At 39.0% G+C, this 20,580-nt stretch overlaps 1 protein-coding gene across 3 annotated transcripts in view; it reads left to right on the top strand.

The window, feature by feature from the left end:
• LOC101043682 (solute carrier family 22 member 25) overlaps window positions 1–20,580 on the top strand; it is a 62,668-nt gene that overhangs the window by 33,262 nt on the left and 8,826 nt on the right. For 2 of the 3 annotated variants that reach the window (XM_003920262.4, XM_010335878.3), the window contains 2 exons: window positions 3,851–3,974; window positions 6,642–6,757. In XM_003920262.4, the coding sequence (XP_003920311.3) occupies window positions 3,851–3,974; window positions 6,642–6,757 (240 nt within the window). Of the gene's footprint in view, window positions 1–3,850; window positions 3,975–6,641; window positions 6,758–19,853; window positions 20,002–20,580 lie in introns of those variants that run through there. The other variant, XM_074401614.1, reaches the window with a different exon arrangement.

Raw genomic sequence — 20,580 nt, 5'->3', positions numbered from 1 at the left:
TTAGCATTTTTTCCCTTCATTTCAAACTTGGTGAACCTGGCAATTAAGTGCCTTGAGGTTGCTCTTCTTGAGGAATATCTTTGTGGTATTCTCTGTATTTTCTGGATTTGAATATTGGCCTGCCTTGCTAGGTTGGGGAAGTTCTTCTAGATAACATCATGAAGAGCGTTTTCCAGCTTGGATTCATCCTCCCCATCACATTTAGGTACACTGATCTAACATAGATTAGGTCTTTTCACATAATCCCATATTTCTTGGAGGATTTGTTCATTTCTTTTTCCCCTTTTTTCTCTAATCTTGCCTTCTCATTTTATTTCATTGAGCTGATCTTCAATCTCTGATATCCTTTCTTCTACTTGATTGATTCAGCTATTGAAACTTGTGCATGCTTTGTGAAGTTCTCATGCTGTGTTTTTCAGCTCCAATAAGTCATTTATGTTATTCTCTAAGCTGGTTATTCTAGTTAGCATTTTGTCTAACCTTTTTTCAAGGTATTTAAGTTTTTTTGCATTGCGTTAGAACGTGTTCCTTTAGCTCAGAGATTTGTTGTTACCTACCTTCTGAAGCCTGTTTCTGTCAATTTGTCATTCTCCATCCAGTTTTGTTCCCTTGCTGGTGAGGAGTTGTGATCCTTGGAGGAGGAGAAGGGTTCTGTTTTTTTGTGATTTCCTTTTTGCACTGGTTTCTTCCCATCTTCATGGATTTATCTACCTTTGATCTTTGAAGTTAGTGACTTTCGGATGGGGTCACTGTGTGAATGTGCTTTCTGTTGATGTTGAAGATATTTCTTTCTGTATTTCAGTTTTCTTTCTATCAGTCAAGTCCCTCTGCTGCAGGACTGCTGGAGGTCCACTCCAGATCCTGCTTGCCTTGGAATCACCTGCAGGGGTTGCAGAACAGCAAGGATTGCTGCCTGTCCTTTCCTCTGGTAGCTTCACCCCAGAAGGGTACCCATTAGATGTCAGCCAGAGCTCTCCTGTATGAGGTGTCTTCTTGGATATACGGGGGTCAGGGAGCCGCTTGAGGAGACAGACTGTCCCTTATCAGAGCTCAAGTGCTGTGCTGGAACCTCCATTGCTCCCTTTAGAGCTGCTGGGCAGGGACACTTAAGTCTGATGCAACAAAACTCACAACCACCCTTGTTCCCAGTTGCTCTGTTCCAGGAAGGTGTGACTTTATTTACAAGTCCCTGATGGGCTGCTGCCTTTTTTCAGAGATGCCCTGCCCAGCAATGAGGGAGTCTAGTCACAGTCTGTCTGCAGAGGCTTTTCTGAGCTGCGTGGGCTCCATACAGCTGCTGTGTAAATCTCTTTGTAATTTTGTTTACACAGGTAAGATTAGAACTGCTTCAGCAATGGTGGACAACCTTCCCCCCCACCAAGCTTGACCATCCCACGCCAAGCTCAGACTGCTGTGCTGGCTGCTAAAAATCTCAATTCAGAGGGTCTCAGTTTGCTGGGTTTTATGGGGTTGGGACTGACCTGCCAAGCCAGCTCACTTGGCTCCCTGCCTTCAGCTCCCCTTTTTTCAGGGGAATGGGCAGCTCTGTCTTGCAGGCATTCCAGGCACCAGCCAAAATGGCCACTCAGATTTGTGCTGAAAACCTGTGGTGCTTGTTATCTCAGTGGGAATCTCCTGGTCTGTGGGCTGTAAAGACCGTGGTAGAAGCACAGCATCTGAACCAGAGTGCTGGAGTGGCTCGAAAAGTCCCCAATGGCCTCTGTGGGGTAGGAGTAGGGGGTCTTCTGGTCTGTTGCACTTCCCAGGTGAGGCAGTGCCCTATCCTGCCTCGGTTTGTCCTCCTTGGGCTACACTCAATGTCCAACCAGTCCCATTGAGATGAACCTGGTAGCTCAGCTGGAAATGCAGAGATCATTCGCCTTCTCTGTCGCTCTCACTGGGAACTGTGCTCCAGAACTGTTCCTATTCAGCCATGTTGGCAGAAGTCTCTTCAGTGTGTTTTTGTAATGGCTGGTGATGGTCTTTCCTTTCCGTATTTAGTGCTTCAGGAGCTCTTGTAAGGCAGGTTTGGTGGTAATGAATTCCCTCAGTATTTGCCTGTCTGAAGAGAGATCTTATTTCTCCTTTACTTCTGAAGTTTAGTTTGGCCAAATATGAAATTCTGTGTTAGAATTTCTTCTATTTAAGAATCTTAATTATTGGTCCCCAATCTCTTTTTCCTTGTAGGAGCTTCAGCTGAGAGGCCCACTGTTACTCTGATGGGCTTCTTTTTGTAGGTAACCTGGCCTTTCTCTCTAGCTGCATTTAACATTTTTCCTATTATTTCAACCTTGGAGAACCAGATTATTATGGGTCTTGAGGATGATATTCTTGTGAAGTATCTTACTGGAACTCTCTGCATTTCCTGAATTTGAATGTTGGCCTCTCTAGCTGAGTTGGGAAACTTCTTATGGAAGATATCTTGAAATATGATTTCCAAGTTCGTTCCATTCTCCCAATCTCATTCAGATACATCAATTAGTTGTAGATTCAGTCTCCTGTTGTTTTTTATTCTTTTTTCTATATTCTTATCTAACTGTCTTATTTCAGAAAAGCAGTCTGCAAGCTCTGACATTCTTTCTTCTGCTTATTCTGTTTGTAATACTTGTGATTGCACTATGAGATTCTTGTAGTATGTTTTTCAGCTCTATCAGGTCAGTTACATTGTACTCTATACTGGCTATTTTTTCTGTCAGCTCCTTCATTCCTATTCATATTCTGAATTCTGCTTCTGTCATGTCAGCCATCACTACTGAGTTTTTATTTTCTAAACCAATAACCCATGAGACGGAACATAGCAATGAATCATTGCCTGGTAGTTATTCATGTTTGTGGCCATCCTTGCCTCAACAAGTATTGTGGAAACAGAAATATTACAAAAATATCTTTCCCAATAGAAGAAAATGTTTGAGTAGATATCCTTAATTGTGATCTATGTTTACATGTACACCCCTAGAGAGAAATTTGTGATGAAGTTTCAGATGGTTTTCATTGTTGCAGGTGACATTGATGACAGGAAGGGACAGCAAATTTACTTCTATACATTTCTAAGAAATACATGGTTGCTCCAGTTAAAAACATAAAGGCAAAATGAACAATTTACATCTTTTCTTGTGCTCTCTCTTCCTTCTATTTACTTTACAAACCCTAATGTATGGTTAACTATACCCCTTCCCTTAACAAGACCAGCTCAGTGGAGGAGGCCTATTTGGTCTTTAGCTAAGAGAGATAATTACAGATTTAATACACAGAGAAAGTTCAGATAGATAAAAAGATAAGTGTACTCCCTGTCAGGCTCATCCATTAGTTCATCTTATCTCTGTAACAACCATACATGGTAACATTGTTCCATTTACATAGATGAGCAAACTGAGGAAGATTTAGGTAAGTGACTTGTTAATATATCCAGTTTTGATCATAGGTGGTATGACCAGAAATGAGTCTAGTCTCTATGAGGCCTCAAGCATACATCAATTATTTCAGGGTCTTTAGGAAAAAGAACACATTATAAATAAACACTTGTTATTCCCTTACTAGGACCTTGTCAGGCAGCTGTACAAGTGATGGTTCCTTATGCTTCAGCATCAGGAGCTCCAAGATAAATTTGCTGAATAAGAGGGATGTCAATATGACTCCAAGTGTTTGTTCCCACCAGTGAATGTGTAGTGCATAGAGGGTCATCCTTACATTTTCCTGGTGATGGCACAAGAGAATGTGAGCTTTTATGTCCTGGAATAACCAAACAAGAGGTGGATACTAACTTGGAGAGAAAGGCATCTCAAAATGAATGTTATGTGAAAAAAATGAGTAAGTAGTTGTTGGCTGCATCTCTGTACTCTTGTTTGCTCAGGTGGCTGGCAGAGTCTGCTCGGTGGCTCATTATTAACAACAAACCAGAGGAAGGCTTAAAGGAGCTTAGAAAAATTGCACACAGGAATGGAATCAAGAATGCTGAAGGCATCCTAACCATGGAGGTAAGTAGGGTGAGAGCTAGATATGGGATGTTGGAAAGATACAACTTGTCATTTATACTTGTCGGTGTTCATAAGGTGAATAAGGGAGAGAAACACAAACATAGTTATGGGTTGTCTCACCTCACTATCATTCTCAATGGGTGTCAACATTGGGTTAACATCTTGAAAGAGGATATGCTGCTGCTGAAAGGATGGGACACAGATATTTGACTCAACAGAGACAGAGGCACAGAGTATTAACAATACAAATTTTGCGTTGGACTGCCTCTAACCCTGTAATAGAAAGTAACCTAAACTAGTTCATTCATTCCCAGTTATTATTCTGTTACCTTCTTTCAGGGTAGTAAGGACAGAGAAAGGAAGTGTTAGTGGGCTAACAGAAGAGAGCATAAGGAGGTTCACTTATTTGTTCACTCTGTCATACATTCTTCCATTCAAGATCTATTTAGTGAGTGCCTACCTATTCCAGATTCCATTCTTTCTTGGAAATATGACAGTGCCAACACCAGTCCAAATCTATATTGTGTGGAGTTTCTTCTACTTACTATAAGTTTGTAAAGCATGACTATGTGAAAATGCCTGGGAGAAGTCTTTCTCTTTTTTCCACCCCAGGGATTGAAGACAAATACTGCTGTCGATTATTAAGTCATGCTCCATGTCATGAACATATTTAAAGTATTTGTGGAAAAAATATGGTATACCACAAATGGTATTAGATCATGAATGACAGAGTAAATCATGGTCACAGCCTGAATGGAGCTTTTACTTTAATATGAAAGAGGAGAGCTAACGGACATATTTAAATCTAAGTGTTGGAAACTACAAAGGTATAGAAAGAATGTTAATGAAGACAAGAAAAATACATTTTACTTTATTTGACTGAAACAGGAGAGGACTAGGAGCCAGTCAATCATAGAGAAAGAATAAAACATCTCTTAAGACATGGTCAGTGATGTATCTAATGGAACTTAGTCCCAGAAGAAAGCAGAGGTCTTTTGGAAGGAGATTTCAAATAAGAAGCCTGAAAATGCTCTTGCAAGTTAATGTTCAACTGGCGATGTCAGGAAAAAATAAATATTTCTCCCAAGATCAATCCATTACAGAGATAATATCACAGGGCACCCCAATATAATGGTGCAAATATTCGCATAGCTTTTTTAAGAAAAGGAAGTGAAGTTAGATGAAACTGAATGTCATTTCTAGATTGCATATATATATACATATATATATATATATATATATATATATATATATATATATATCATAGTAATTCTTTTGGGTCAACTAAATTCTCAGGTACTATCTGTGGTTTTACACACACACCTAGCATGTGACCTACAAGGTTGGCCCAATATAGAGAATGAAAGCTACTCTTACAGAAGTTCAGGGAGACTAAAAAAACAACAACAACAACAGCTAAGTGTTGTGAAAAACAGTGGAATCAAAAAAATAACAATGCATTATCAAAGTGAATGGCAACTGATTGTTCCAGAAGAAGGAGAGTGTTCCTCAAAAGGAGAAATTAAAATTTGATTTAGGAAGTAGATTCTATGCATTAATGGGTACCTAATGTTGTGTTAACTTGATTTTTTTTTTATTTTGTAAATATTATCCATATATGTGTGGTCTTATTCCTGTTTAAACATTCATCTGACAGACTGCCTAACAAAACTGCTCTTGGCAACACTTCTAGCCTAATGCCAATCCACTTTACACCAATATCGATCCATTGATCAGTCTAGTTTTAGGGGTCAAGGAGCCCAATACATAACATTCATCTCCTATGCCCAAATCACACATAACTGAGAGTTAAAGGGTTCAGAAACATGATCAAAAATTTTAGCCTTGATAATACTGTGAAAACTGGAATAGAAGACATGACTTTACATACCTACCCTCAACAGGATTTCTAACACTTCATCCCAGAATTAACCTCATTCAACAGTCACATGTTTTCCCACAGGTGCAGAGCCTAACCTGACAAATATAGGATGTTGTCCAGAAGGCAGATTTGAATGCAATCTCTTTTTAAAGGTGTTCTGAACACTACAGCATGCCCATTTCATTCTCTTACACTCACCAACAATTGCATAGTCTTCCAAGGGCAGCTGAGTGGTATGTAGAGAGGAGCCAAGATCATCCCTGTTGAAACTTGTCCTTCATGGAAGCCTAAGGGTTAGGAAGAAAGTACCCCACTCCTAAACCTCCAGTATTTCTGAGACAAGAAGTGAATTAAATTCTCTCAGGAAATTTATCTCCTTCCTGAGACAGACAAACTGTTTTTCACCAAGAGCAGTTCAGCTGAGAACAGCTGAGCTGAGAACCAGGTCTTTGGGGCCCATCTGGTATAAATGGAGCTTGGGACTATAATCCAAGTAACTCTTCAATTTTTTCCTCATCATGATCTGAATCTTCAACCTACATATCCTTTTCAATGCTCTGCAGCCAATTAAATCTCTTGTCTAAAATAGCCTTGATACATAATTTCCCTGAGGCTTAACACTCTAATCCAACTTTCATATCATTTTAAATTTGCCAATGCAATTTTAAGGTATGTATTTTCTGCTAGATAGAAAGGTGTGTCACCTATCATGTCATCTGTTGGCTCTTACAATGCCTACCATTTTGTGACAACTGAACAATTTGTTGCTTCTGTTGTTGTTGAAGGTTTTGAGATCCGCCATGAAGCACGAACTAGAGGATGCACAGAAAAAATATTCTCTTGGTGAATTGCTCCGCATGCCCAATATATGTAAAAGAATCTGTATCCTGTCCTTTGGGAGGTAAGCTTCATGCAGTATGTGAGGAATGTTAAAATAGAGGAGATATAAATCCATGTCTTATTTTAAGTGGTAAAACATGTTGAAGAAAAAGATTTTGGGGATAAAATATGATAAATCCATAAAGAAAACTGCTACTTTTAAAGGTGTTAAAAAGGGTTGTGAAAAGACTGACACAAAATTAATTGTACAATGATTTCTGTTTATAACATCATTCTACAAAGCTAATCGCTGGAGACTTATGCTGAGAACTTCAATTATGGTATAGGTTTGGGCTCAAAGTTTCTTCATTTGTTTTCACTTTAATTTATGTAAATTGTAAACAGCAAATTATAAGAATGTATACAGATCAATGAATATTTCCATTTATTAATATCTAGCCACCACTCAGATCAAAGTACAGAAAAAACTCTAAAATACTAGGAGATGATCACATGTTTAGCAGGATGACATAATAGAAAATTCTACCCCTTAATCCCACACAGAAACACTGATTTACCAATGACTGTACAAAAATACTTCCATGGGAATTCTAAAATTGAGGTAAGACATTGTAATGCCCAGGAGCATGAAACCAAAAACAGTTGCATTGAAATGGGCAAGAAGAGTAATGTCAGTTAATACATGACAGACCTTTCCCAAAGTTGTTACAGCTCGTGCCAAGAGAGGACACCCTGGTCTATGACTTTTCCCTCAGAGGGAAGGAGAGAGTAGAGCATTCATCCATACCTTGGCCTTTGGACACACTGCATGAGGAACTGGTGTCTGTCTCCCCTCACCCAGAGCACTGATGGAACTGGCATATTTGGATGCCTGGGGTCACTGGGGACAAAGTGAGTACAAAAGCTGTGACTTATACAGCTCAGTGTAATGAAAAGAAGATACACAACTTGAGATTTCTCCCTCTGGAGGAAAAGGAGTTCCGTATATGTCTGATACACTGATTTTCCAGGGAGATGCCCAAGAAATTAGTTTCTTTCTTGCCCAACCATTATGCCAGTAGGACCCCACACACTCTACATGTCTCAGAACTACTGAGAACAAAGAATATCTGGATGTCAAGCTGATGCATCAGAGGACTCATGGTATGGCAGACAGAAAGCAAGAGATTACCAGTTCCTGAAAATCAGAAACCAGGAAATCCCGCTAATTAGGAATCTACACACACAAATACAGAGAAGATACTTTCACAGAGTAGACTTGACAGATCCCCAGAATCTCTGTCTGGGCTGATTGTAAAAGCCAGTCTGGTAAGACAGTAAGAGGTGGCTATTTCTTCAAATGTATAGATACCAATTCAAAGCTACAAAGAACATGAAGAAACAGAAAAGTATGACACAAAAGGGAACAAAATAAATCTTTAGAAACTGATCATAAGAAAATGGAAGTATATAGACCGGACACAGTGGTTCATGCCAGTAATCCCAGCACTTTTGGAGGCCACAGAAGGCAGGTCAGGAGTTCGAGACAAGCCTAGTCAAACATGGTGAAACCCCATCTCTACTAGAAATATAAAAATTAGCCAGTCATCATGGCACTCACCTGTAATCCCAGCTACTCAGGAGGCTGAAGCACCAGAATTGCTTCAACCTGGGAAGTGGAGGTTGCAGTGAGTCAAGATCGCACCACTGCACTCCAGCCTGGGTGACAGAGCAAGACTCTGTCTCAAAAAAAAAAAAATGAATTACAGACTTAAATGTAAAATCTGAAACTATGAAAATACTAGAAAAAGCATTGAGGAAATGCTTTAGGACACTGATATGAGCAAAATTTTCTTGAGTAAAAACTCAAAAGCACAGGCAAACAAAGCCAAAAAATGACAAATGGAATTACATCAAGCTAAAAAGCTTCTGCACAGCAAAGCAAAACAATCAACAAAGTGGAGAGACAACCTACAGTATAGAAAAAGACTTGCAAACTATTCAATTGGGATTAAAAAATCAAACCTATAAGGAATATAAACAACTCAGTAGCAAACAAATAACTTCATTTTTAAATGGGCACAATACCTAAATAGACATTTCTTAAAAGAAGACATACAAATGGCCAACAAGTATTAAAAATGCCCTATATCACTAATCACCAAAAAAATACAAATCAAAACACAATAAGATAGTATCTCACCCCACTTAAAATATTATCAAAAAGACAAAACAATAACAAACGCTGGTGAAGATGCAGAGAGAAGGGGATGTTTGTACAGTGTTGATGAAAATATAAATTAGTGCATCCACTATGCAAAACAGTATAACATTTTGTCAACATATTAAAAATGGAAATACCATATTATCCAGCAGTCTCAGTGTTGGGTATATGTGCAAAGGTAGAAAATCAGCATATTGAACACATAGCTGCATTTCTATGTTCATTGCAGCACTATTCCCAATAGCCAAAATATGATATCAACCTATATGTTTATCAATGGCTGTATTTTTTTGGCAAGTCGTGGTGGCTTACACCTGTAACCCCAGAACTTTGGGAGGCCAGGGTGGATGGATTGCTTGAGTCCAGAAGTTCAGACCAGCCTGAGCAACATGACAAAACCCTGTCTCTACAAAAAGGTACAAAACATTAGCCAGGCATGGTATAGCCCCAGTTACTCTGGAGGCTGTGATGGAAGGACAGCTTGAGCCTAGGGAAATGAAGTGTCACTTTTGAATTAGAGTGTCACTTTTAAGACAGAATGAGACCCTGTCAAAAACAAAAAAGAAAGAAAGAAAAGAAAATGGGATACACACACATACACACACACACACACACACACACACACACACTCACAATGGAATATTATTCAGCCATAAAAATAATACATTCCCATCATTTACAGCAACATAAAAGGAATTGGAAGAAATTACTTTAAGTAAAGTGATCCAGGCACCAAAAGGCAAATATTGCATGTTCTCACTCATATGTGAGAGCTAAAAAATTTATCTCCAGGTGGTAATAAGTGGAATAGTGACTACCAGAAGCTGGGAACGGTACTGGGGAGAGAGTATTAAGAGGGATGGGATAATGGATACAAAAACACAGTTAGATAGAAAAAATAAGATCTAGTTTTCAGTAGCACAGTAGTTAGAGTTGACTATAGTTAACAACAAAGTTCTTTTATATTTCAAAATAGCCAGAAGAAATATTTAAAATGTTCTCAACACACACACACACACACACACACACATAAAATCATAAACTGTGAAATAATGGATACCCCAATTACCCAGGTTTTATCATTCCATACTGCATGGTTATATCAAAAGATCACAGTGCCCCATAAATACGTATAACTATCACATATCCATAAACATTAAAAAAAATTTAAATACATCTAAACATTTTATAATAAAATCATCAAAAGAAAAGAAAGAATTTGGAAAGCAGCAAGAGAAGTGACTTGTCCTGTACTAAGAGAACCTCCATAAGACTTTTGGTTTGTTTTCCTACAGGAAGTTTACAGGCCAGCAGAAAGTATAATGATATATTAAGAGATGAAAACTGCCAACAAAAAGCACTATATCCAGCAAACTGACCTTCAGAAATGAAGGGAAATAAAGATTTTCCCAGACAAACAAAAACTGAGTGAGTTTGTCAACACTAGATTTGCATTATAAGAAATGCTAAACAGAACGTTTCATGTTTAAACAAAGCATCTGAAAGAGCAACATGAGAGCATATTAAAGTATTAACCTACTAGTAAATGCAACTAGAAGTCCAGAGCTAACATCGTACTTAATGAATAACTGAAAGGTCTTCCTTTAAGATCAAGAATACGAACCACTACTTCTATTGAATATAGTACTTAAAGTCCTAACCAGAGCAGTTAAGGAAGAAAAAGAGATTAGAAGCATTGAAATAGGAAAGGAAGAAGTAAATTCAGCTCTACTCACAGATTATATGATCTTATAAGTAAAAATCCTAAAGATTACACACAAACATTAGAATAAACAAATTTAATCAAAAAATACACACGTTAAAAATAGTTGTGATTTTATACACTAACAACAAACTATCCAAAAACAAAATTAAAAAGTGATCTCATTTATAACACCATAAAAAATATATAATGCTTAGGAATAACTTAAAAGGAGGCAAAAGATTTGTACACTGAAAACTACAAAACATTGATGAAATAAAGAAAACAAAGATAAATGAAAAGATATATGCATGAATTACAAAACTTAATATTACTAGATGTTCACACTACTCTGGAGACAACAGATGCTGGAGAGGGTGTGGAGAAATAGGAACACGTTTACACTGTTGGTGGGAGTGTAAATTAGTTCAACCATTGTGGAAGACAGTGTGGCGATTGCTCAAGGACCTAGAAATAGAAATTCCATTTCACCCAGCAATCCCATTACTGGGTATATATCCAAAGGATTATAAATGATTCTATTATAAAGACACATGCATATGTATGTTCATTTTGGCACTATTTACAATAGCAATGACCTGGAACCAACACAAATGCCCATTGATGATAGACTGGACAAGAAAATGTGGCACATATACACCATGGAATACAATGCAGCCATAAAAAATGATGAGTTCATGTTCTTTGTAAGGACATAGATGAATCTGGAAACCATCATTCTCAGCAAACTGACACAAGAACAGAAAACCAAATACCACACATTCTTGCTCATAGGTGGGTGTTGAACAATGAGAACACATGGACACAGGGAGGGGAGTATCACATACTGCGGTCTGTTGGAGAGGGCTGAGGGAGGGACAGCATGGGGCGGAGGTTGGGAGAGATAACATGGGGAGAAATGCCAGATATAGGTGATGGGGGGATGGAGGCAGCAAACCACCTTGCCATGTATGTTCCTATGCAACAATCCTGCATGATCTGCACATGTACCCCAGAACCTATAGTACAATTTTTTTAAAAAAGAAGACATATATGAGGCCAACATATGAAAAAATACTCATCATCACTGGTCATTAGAGAAATGCAAATCAAAACTACATTGAGATACCATCTCATGCCAGTTAGAATGGCAATCATGGGGGGAAATGGGGGAGGGACGGGGGGGTGGGGAGGTGGGAAGAGATAGCATGGGGAGAAATGACAGATACAGGTGAGGGGAAGGAAGGCAGCAAATCACACTGCCATGTGTGTACCTATGCAACAATCTTGCATGTTCTTCACATGTACCCCAAAACCTAAAATTCAATTAAAAAAAAAATCTGGAGACAACAGATGCTGGAGAGGATGTGGAGAAATAGGAACACTCTTACACTATTGGTGGGAGTGTAAATTAGTTCAACCATTGTGGAAGACAGTGTGGCGATTCCTTAAGGACCTAAAAACAGAAATTCCATTTGATCCAGCAATCCCAATACTGGGTATATATCCAAAGGATTATAAATCATTCTACTATAAGAACACATGCACACGAATGTTCATTGCAGCACTGTTTACAATAGCAAAGACCTGGAACCAACCCAAATGCCCATCGATGATAGACTGGACAGGGAAAATGTGGTACATATACACCATGGAATATTATGCAGCCACCAAAAATGATCAGTTCGTGTCCTTTGTAGGGACATGGATGAACCTGGAAACCATCATTCTCAGCAAACTGACACAAGAGCAGAAAATCAAACACCGCATGTTCTCACTCATAGGCGGGTGTTGAACAATGAGAACACATGGACACAGGGAGGGGAGCACTACACACTGGGGTCCATTGGGGGGAAATGGGGGAGGGACGGGGGGTGGGGAGGTGGGGAGAGATAGCATGGGGAGAAATACCAGATATAGGTGAAGGGGAGGAAGGCAGCAAATCACACTGCCATGTGTGTACCTATGCAACAATCTTGTATGTTCTTCACATGTACCCCAAAACCTAAAACGCAATTTTAAAAAATAAATTGTTTTTAAAAATTTTCAAATTAAAAAAAAAAGAAATCAGGATTGGGAAGAGACATTTGCACTCCCATGTTCACTGCAGTATTATTCACAATTGCCAAGATGTAGACGTAACATAAATGTCCATTGACATATGGATAAGTAAAATGTACTTATGTACACACAATGGAACATTAGTCAGCTTTGGAAAGAAAAATGTCATATCCAACATTATGAATCTTGAGGTGATCATGCTAAGTTAACTATGTCAGAACAGAAGGACAGACACCACCCAATTCCCTTTATATGAGATATCTAAAATAGTCAAATGCATAGAAGCAGAAAGTAGAATGGTAGTTTCCTGGGGCAGAGGACAAGGGGAAATAAGAGGTTGCCATTTAATGGACATAAAGTGTCAGTTATGCAAGATTCTGTACAACATTATGCATACAGCTAAGAATATTTTATTATATACTTAAAAATATATATTAACAGGGTAAAACTCATGCACTTTTACCCAATTTTTAAAAGTAAATACATGCTTTGAGAGCTCCCAGCTAAACTGGGATTTCAGCAAGCCTACCCTAAGGAAAAAAGAGGGAGCTAGATGTGGGTGTTTTCAGTGCCTTTTACAGGATACATCTTTTACCTGGTGGATAGTCTAATGCCCAATTGTCCAAAATATAACTGGGAAAGTTTGGACAAGTAGGCAGTCACACAGAAAAATGGTTTAGACTGGCATACGCCCTTGTGGTTCTTGCCTGATCCATGTGCAATTTATGCCTGTCTAACCATTACTCTGGCACTGGGAGCCCAATCTTGTGTTCTCATTGCTATCCTGGAGGAAATCCAACTTTGAATAACCAGCCCCTAGTTCTTCCAATGGAAAGTATTGTACAAAAGGAAACAAGTTAAAGAAGTCTAGTTACAGATTCGGGGTGAGAATCCCCAGATCACATGAGGCAGAAGTAAAGAATCAGGCACAGAGAGAAAAAAGCACATAGCAACTAGCAGTCTACATAAGGAAGTAGGTTGTGGGTAACTTAGAGCTTGCAGGCAAATGCCTAAATGGTCCATTTATAAGAAGCACTGGAAAAGTCACAAACCCAAGCTGCTAGGCAGGAGAGATTCCTCTAAGTTTTATCTCTGGCCATTGGCTTGAGGCACTTGGGAGTGGCACAGAAATGGAAACTGTCAAGGGTGACTGAGCCCTGCCTCTGGTATAAGAAAGTTAAACTTGAATTCAAAATGAATGCTGAAGTAACATAAAATTATAAGTATTCACTACAATGAGATATAAATGTAAGTTACATATATAATAAAAAGTTATTGACTGCCTCTTTTTTTAAATTATACTTCAAGTTCTGGGATAAATGTACAGAACGTGCAGGTTTGTTACATAGGTATATATGTGCCATGGTGGTTTACTGTACCCGTTATCTCATTATCTAAGTTTTAAACCCCACATGCATTAGGTATTTGTCCTAATGCTCTCCCATCCCTTGAACCCAGCAGGCCCTAGTATGTGATGTTTCCCTCCCTGTGTCCGTATGTTCTCATTGTTCAATTCCCACTTCTGAGTAAGAACATATGTGGTTTGGTTTTCAGTTCCTGTGTTAGTTTTGCTGAGAATGATGGTTTCTACCTTCATCCATGTCCCTGCTAAGGACCTGAGCTCATTCTTTTTTTGGCTGTATAATATTCCATGGTGTATATATGCCACATTTTCTTTATCTAGTCTATCATTGATTGGGCATTTCAGTTGGCTCCAAGCCTTTGCTGTTGTGAATAGCGCTGCAATAAACATATGTGTGCATGTGTCTTTACAGTAGAATGACACACTGGGATCCATTGGGGGGAAATGGGGGAGGGGCGGGGGGGTGGGGAGGTGGGAAGAGAGAGCATGGGGAGAAATGACAGATACAGGTGAGGGGACGGAAGGAAGCAAAGCACACTGCCATGTGTGTACCTATGCAACAATCTTGCATGTTCATCACATGTACCCCAAAACCTAAAATGCAATAAAAAAAAAAGACTTAAAAAAAAAAAAGAAAAGAAAAAAATAATAATAATAATAATCTTAAAAAAAAAAGAATGATTTATAATCCTTTGAATATATACCCAGTAATGGGATTGCTGGGCCAGACTATTTTTGGTTCTAGACTTTTGAGGAATCGCCACACTGTCTGCCACAATGTTTGAACTAATTTAAACTCCCGCCAACAGTGTAAAAGCGTTCCTATTTCTCCACATCCTCTCCAGTATCTATTGTTTCCTGACTTTTTCAGGATCACATTAGGCTGTCCACCAGGTAAAAGTAGTATCCTGTCAAAGGCACTGAAAACATCCACATCTAGCTCCTCTTCTAACTGGTGTGGGATGGTATCTCATTGTGATTTTATTTTCATTTCTCTAATGACCAGTGATGATGAGCTTTTTTTCATGTTTGTTAACCACATAAATATCTTCTTTTGAGAAGTGTCTGTTTACAGCATTTGCCCACTTTTTGATGGAGTTGTTTGATTTTTTTCTTGTAAATTTGAGTTCCTTGCAGGTTCTGGATATTACTCCTTTGTCAGATGGATAGATTGCAAAAATTTTCTCCCATTCTGTAGGCTGCCTGTTCACTCTGATGATAGTTTCTTTTGCTGTGCAGAAGCTCTTTAGTTTAATTAGATCCATGTGTCTATTCTGGCTTTTGTTGCCATTGCTTTTGGTGTTTCAGCCATGAACTGCTTGCCCATGCCTATGTCCTGAATGGTATTGCCTAGGTTTTCTTCTAGGCTTTTTATGGTTTTAGATCTTACATATAAGTCTTTAATCCATCTTGAGTTAATTTTTGTATAAGGTGTAAAGGAGTCCAGCTTACATTTTCTGCATACGGCTAGTCAGTTTTCCCAGCACCATTTATCAGATAGGAAATTCTTTCCCCGTTGCTTGTTTTTGTCAGGTTTGTCAAAGACCAAATGGTTGTAGATGTGTGGGGTTATTTCTGAGGCCTCTGTTCTGCTCCATTGGTCTCTATATCTGTTTTGGTACCACTATCATGCTGTTTTGGTTACTGCAGCCTTGTAGTATAAATTAAAGTTAGGTAGCATGATGCCTCCAGCTTTGTTCTTTTTGCTTAGGATTGTCTTGGCTATACAGGCACTTTTTTAAATCCATATGAAATTTAAAGCAGTTTTTTTTAGTTCTGCGAAGAAAGTCAATAGTAGCTTGATGGGGATAGCATTGAATCAATAAATTACTTTGGGAAGTATGGCCATTTTCATGATATTAATTCTTTCTATTCATGAGTATAAAATGTATTTCCATTTTCGTGTGTGTGTCTTCTCTTGTTTTCTTGAGCAGTGGTTTGTAGTTGTCCTTGAAGAGCTCTTTCACGTTCCTTGTAGGTTGTATTCCCAGGTATTTCATTTTCTTTGTAGCAATTGTGAATTAGAGTTCACTCATGATTTGGCTTTGTCTATTATTGGTGCATAGGAATGCTTGTGGTGTTTGCTTGTGGTTTTGTATCCTGAGACTTTGCAGAAGTTGCTTAATAGCTTAAGGAGCTTTCAGACTGAGACAATGCAGCTTTCCGAATATACAATCGTGTCATCTGCAAACAGAGACAATTTCACTTTCTCTCTTCCTCTTTGAATATCCCTTATTCTCTTCTCTTGCCTGATTGCCCTGGCCAGAACTTCAAACACTATGTTGAATAGCAATAGTGAGAGACGGCATCCTTGTCTTATGCCAGTTTTTCAAGTTTCCAGCTTTTGCACATTCAGTATGATATTGGCTATGGGTTTGTCATAAATAGCTCTTATTACTTAGAGATGGGGCCCATAAATACCTATTTTATTGAGTGTTTTAGCATGAAGCGGTGCTGAGTTTTACCAAATGCCTTTTCTGCATCTATTGAGATAATCATGTGGTTTTTGTCATTGGTTCTATTTATGTGATGGATTAGGTTTATTGATTTCCGTATATTGGACCAGCCTTGCATCACAGGGATAAAGCCAACCTAACCATGATGGATAAGCTTTTTGATGTGCTGCTGGATTTGGTTTGCCAGTATTTTATTGAGGATTTTTGCATCAATGTTCATCAGAAATAGTGGTCTCAAGTTTTCTATTTTTGTTGTGTCTCTGCCAGGTTTTGATATTAGGATGATGCTGCCCTCATAAAATTAGTTAGGGAAAAGTCCATCATTTTCTATTATTTGGAGTAGTTTCAGAAGAAATGATTCAGCTCCTCTGCACCTCTGGTAGAATCTGGCTGTGAATCTGTCTGGTTCTGGGATTTTTTGGTTGGTAGGCTATTAATTACTGCCTCAACTTCAGAACTTGTTATTGGTCTATTCCGTGATTTTTTTCCTGGTTTAGTCTTGGGGGGGCGGGAGTTGAATGTATGTGTCCAGGAATTTATCCATTACTTCTAAATTTTCTAGTTTATTTGGGTAGAGGTGTTTATAGTATTCTCTGATGTTACTTTGTATTTCTGTGGGATCAGGGGTGATATCTTCTATATCATTTTTATTGTGTCTATTTGATTCTTCTCTCTTTTCTTCTTTATTAGTCTGGCTAGCAATCTATTTGTTAATCTTTTCAAACAGCTCCTGAATTCATTGATTTTTGAAGGGCTTTTCATGTCTCTATCTCTTTCAGTTCTGCTCTGATCTTAGTTATCTCTTGTCTTCTGCAAGCTTTTAAATTTGTTTGCTCTTACTTCCCTCGTGCTTTTAATTGTGGTGTTAGGATGTCAATTTTAGATCCTTCCTGCTTTCTCCTGTGGGCATTTAGTGCTATAAATTTTCCTCTTAACAATGCTTTAGCTGTTTCCCAGAGATTCTGGCACATTGTGTGTTTGTTCTCCTTGGTTTCAAAGAACTTACTTATTTCTGCCTTAATTTTGTCATTTTCCCCCTAGTCATTGCGGGTTGTTCAGTTTTCATGTAGTTGTGCCATTTTGATTTGAGTTTCTTAATCCTGAGTTCTAATTTGATTGCACTGTGGTCTGAGAGACTGCTTGTTATGATTTCCATTCTTTTACATTTGCTGAGGAGTGTTTTTCTTCCAATTATGTGGCCAACTTTAAAATACATACAATGTGGTACTGAGATAAATGTATACTCTTTTGATTTGGGGTGGGGAGTTCTGTAGATATCTATTAGGTCTGTTTGGTCCAGAGCTGAGTTCAAGTCCTGAATATGCTTGTTAATTATTTGTCTCATTGATCTAATACTGACAGTGAGGGGTTAAAGTCTCTCACTATTATTGTGTGGGAGTCTAAGTCTCTTTGTAGGTCTCTAAGAACTTGCTTAATTTATCTGGGTGCTCCTGTGTTGGGTGCATATATATTTAGGTTAGCTCTTCTTATTGCATTGATCCCTTTACCATATGGAATGCCCTTCTCTGACTTTTTTTATTTTTGTTCATCTGAAATCTGTTTTATCAGAGACTAGAATTACAGTCCTTGCTCCCTTTTTTTTTCTTTCTTTCTTTCTTTCTTTCTATTTGTTTGGTAAATATTTCTTCACCCATTATTTTGAGTCTACGTGTGTCTTTGCAAGTAAGATAGTTCTCCTGAATACAGCACACCAATGGGTCTTGACTCTTTATCCAATTTGCCAGTCTGTGTCTTTTAATTGGGGCATTTAGCCCATTTACATTTAAGGTTAATATTGTTATGTGTGAATTTCATCCTGTCATCATGAAGCTAGCTGGTTATTTTGCACATTAATTGATGCAGTTTCTTCGTAGTGTTGTTGGTCTTTATATGTTGGTATGTTTTTGCAGTGGCTGGTACTAGTATTTTCTTTCCATATTTATTGCTTCCTTCAGGATCTCTTGTAAGACAGAACTGGTGGTGACAAAATCCCTCAGCAGTTGCTTGTCTGCAAAGAATTTTATTTTGCCTTCACTTATGAAGCTTGGTTTGGCTGGATATGAAATTCTGAGTTAAAAATCCTTTTTTTGGCCGGGCGCGGTGGCTTATGCCTGTAATCCCAGCACTTTGGGAGGCCGAGGCGGGTGGATCATGAGGTCAAGAGATCGAGACCATCCTGGTCAACATGGTGAAACCCTGTCTCTACTAAAAATACAAAAAATTAGCTGGGCATAGTGGCGCGTGCCTGTAATCCCAGCTACTCAGGAGGCTGAGGCAGGAGAATTGCCTGAACCCAGGAGGCGGAGGTTGTGGTGAGCCGAGATCGCGCCATTGCACTCCAGCCTGGGTAACAAGAGCGAAACTCCATCTCAAAAAAAAAAAAAAAAAAAACAAATCCTTTTTTTAAAGAATGTTGAATATTGGTGTCTACTCTCTTCTGGCTTGTAGAGTTTCTGCTGAGAGATCTGCTGTTAGCCTGATGGGCTTTCCTTTGTAGGTAACCTGATCTTTCTCTCTGGCTGTCCTTAACATTTTCTTTTTATATTTCAACCTTGAAGAATCTAACAATTATGTGTCTTGGGGTTGCTCTTCTCGAGGAGTATCTTAGTGGTGTTCTCTGTATTTCCTGAATTTGAATGTTGGCCTATCTTGCTAGGTTGGGGAAGTTCTCCTGGATAATGTCCTGAAGTGTTTTCCAACTTGGTTTCATTCTCCCTGTTACTTTCAGCTACACCAATTGTAGATTTGGTCTTCTTGCAGCGTCCCATATTTCTTGAAGGTTTTGTTTATTCCTTTTCATTCTTTTTATCTCTAATCTTTTCTCACAGTTTATTTCATTTAGTTGATCTTCAGTCTCTCACAACCTTTTTATATTTGATCGATTTGGCTATTGATACTTGTGTATGCTTCACAAAGTTCTCATGCTGTGTTTTTCAGCTCCATCAGGTCATTTATGTTCTTCTCTGAACTGGTTATTTTAGTTAGCAATTCCTGCAACATTCTATAAAGGTTTTTTAGCTTCCTTTCATTGGGTTATAACATGCTCCTTTTGCTCAGAGGATTTTGTTATTACCCACTTTCTGAAGCCCAGTTCACCTTCTGTCAACTTGTTGAACTCATTCTCCATCCAGTTTAGTGCCCTTGCTGGAGAGAAGTTGTGATCATTTGGAGGAGAAGACGCATTCTGATTTTTGTTATTTTCAGCATTTTTGCACTGGTTTTTCCTCATCTTTGTGGATTTATCTACCTTTGATCTTTGATGCTGATGGCCTTTGGATAGGGTTTTTGTGGGGACATCCTTTTTGCTGATGTTGATGTTATTGCGTTCTGTTTGTTAGTTTTCTTTCTAACAGTCAGGTGCCTCTTCTGCAGGTCTGCTGGGGTTTGCTGGAGGTCTACTCTAGACCCTGTTTGCCTGGGTATCACCAGCAGAGGTTTCAGAACAGCAAAGATTGCTGCCTACTTTTTTCTCTGGAAGCTTCATTTTAGAGGGGCACCTGCCTGATGCCAAACAGAGCCCTTCTGTATGAGGTGTCTGTCAACTCCTGCTGGGAGATGTCTCCCAGTCAGAGGAGGCACAGGGATTAGGAACCCACTTGAGGAGGTAGTCTGGCCCTTATCAGAGCTCAAGCACTGTGCTGGAACATCTGCTGCTCTCTTCAGAGCCAGCAGGCAGGAACATTTAAGTCTGCTGAAGCTGCACCCACAGCTATCCCTTCCCTTAGGTGCTCTGTCTCAGGGAGATGGGAGTTTGATCTGGGAGTAAGTCCTTAACTGGGGCTGCTGCCTTTCTTTCAGGATGCCCTCCCCAGTGAGGAGGAACACAGAGAGGCAGTATGGCCACAGCCACTTTGTGGCAATGCAGTGAATTCCACACAGTTTGAACTTTCTATGCAAGCCTCACCAACAGTGGACATTCCTCCCCCCACCAAGCTCGAATATCTCATTTTCTGACTTCAGCTCCTGCCCCTTTTCAGAGGAGTGAACGCTTCTGTCTCACTGGGGTTTCGGGTGCCACTGGAGTATTAAAAAAACAAAAAACTCCTGCAGCTAGCTCGGTGTCTACCCAAACAGCCACCCAGTTTTGTGCTTGAAGCTC

The sequence above is a fragment of the Saimiri boliviensis genome, chromosome 6 (assembly GCF_048565385.1).
Source record: "Saimiri boliviensis isolate mSaiBol1 chromosome 6, mSaiBol1.pri, whole genome shotgun sequence".
Classification (NCBI taxonomy): Eukaryota; Metazoa; Chordata; class Mammalia; order Primates; family Cebidae; genus Saimiri; species Saimiri boliviensis.
Note: the sequence above shows the minus strand (reverse complement) of the source record. Positions and strands in the feature narration are given on the sequence as shown.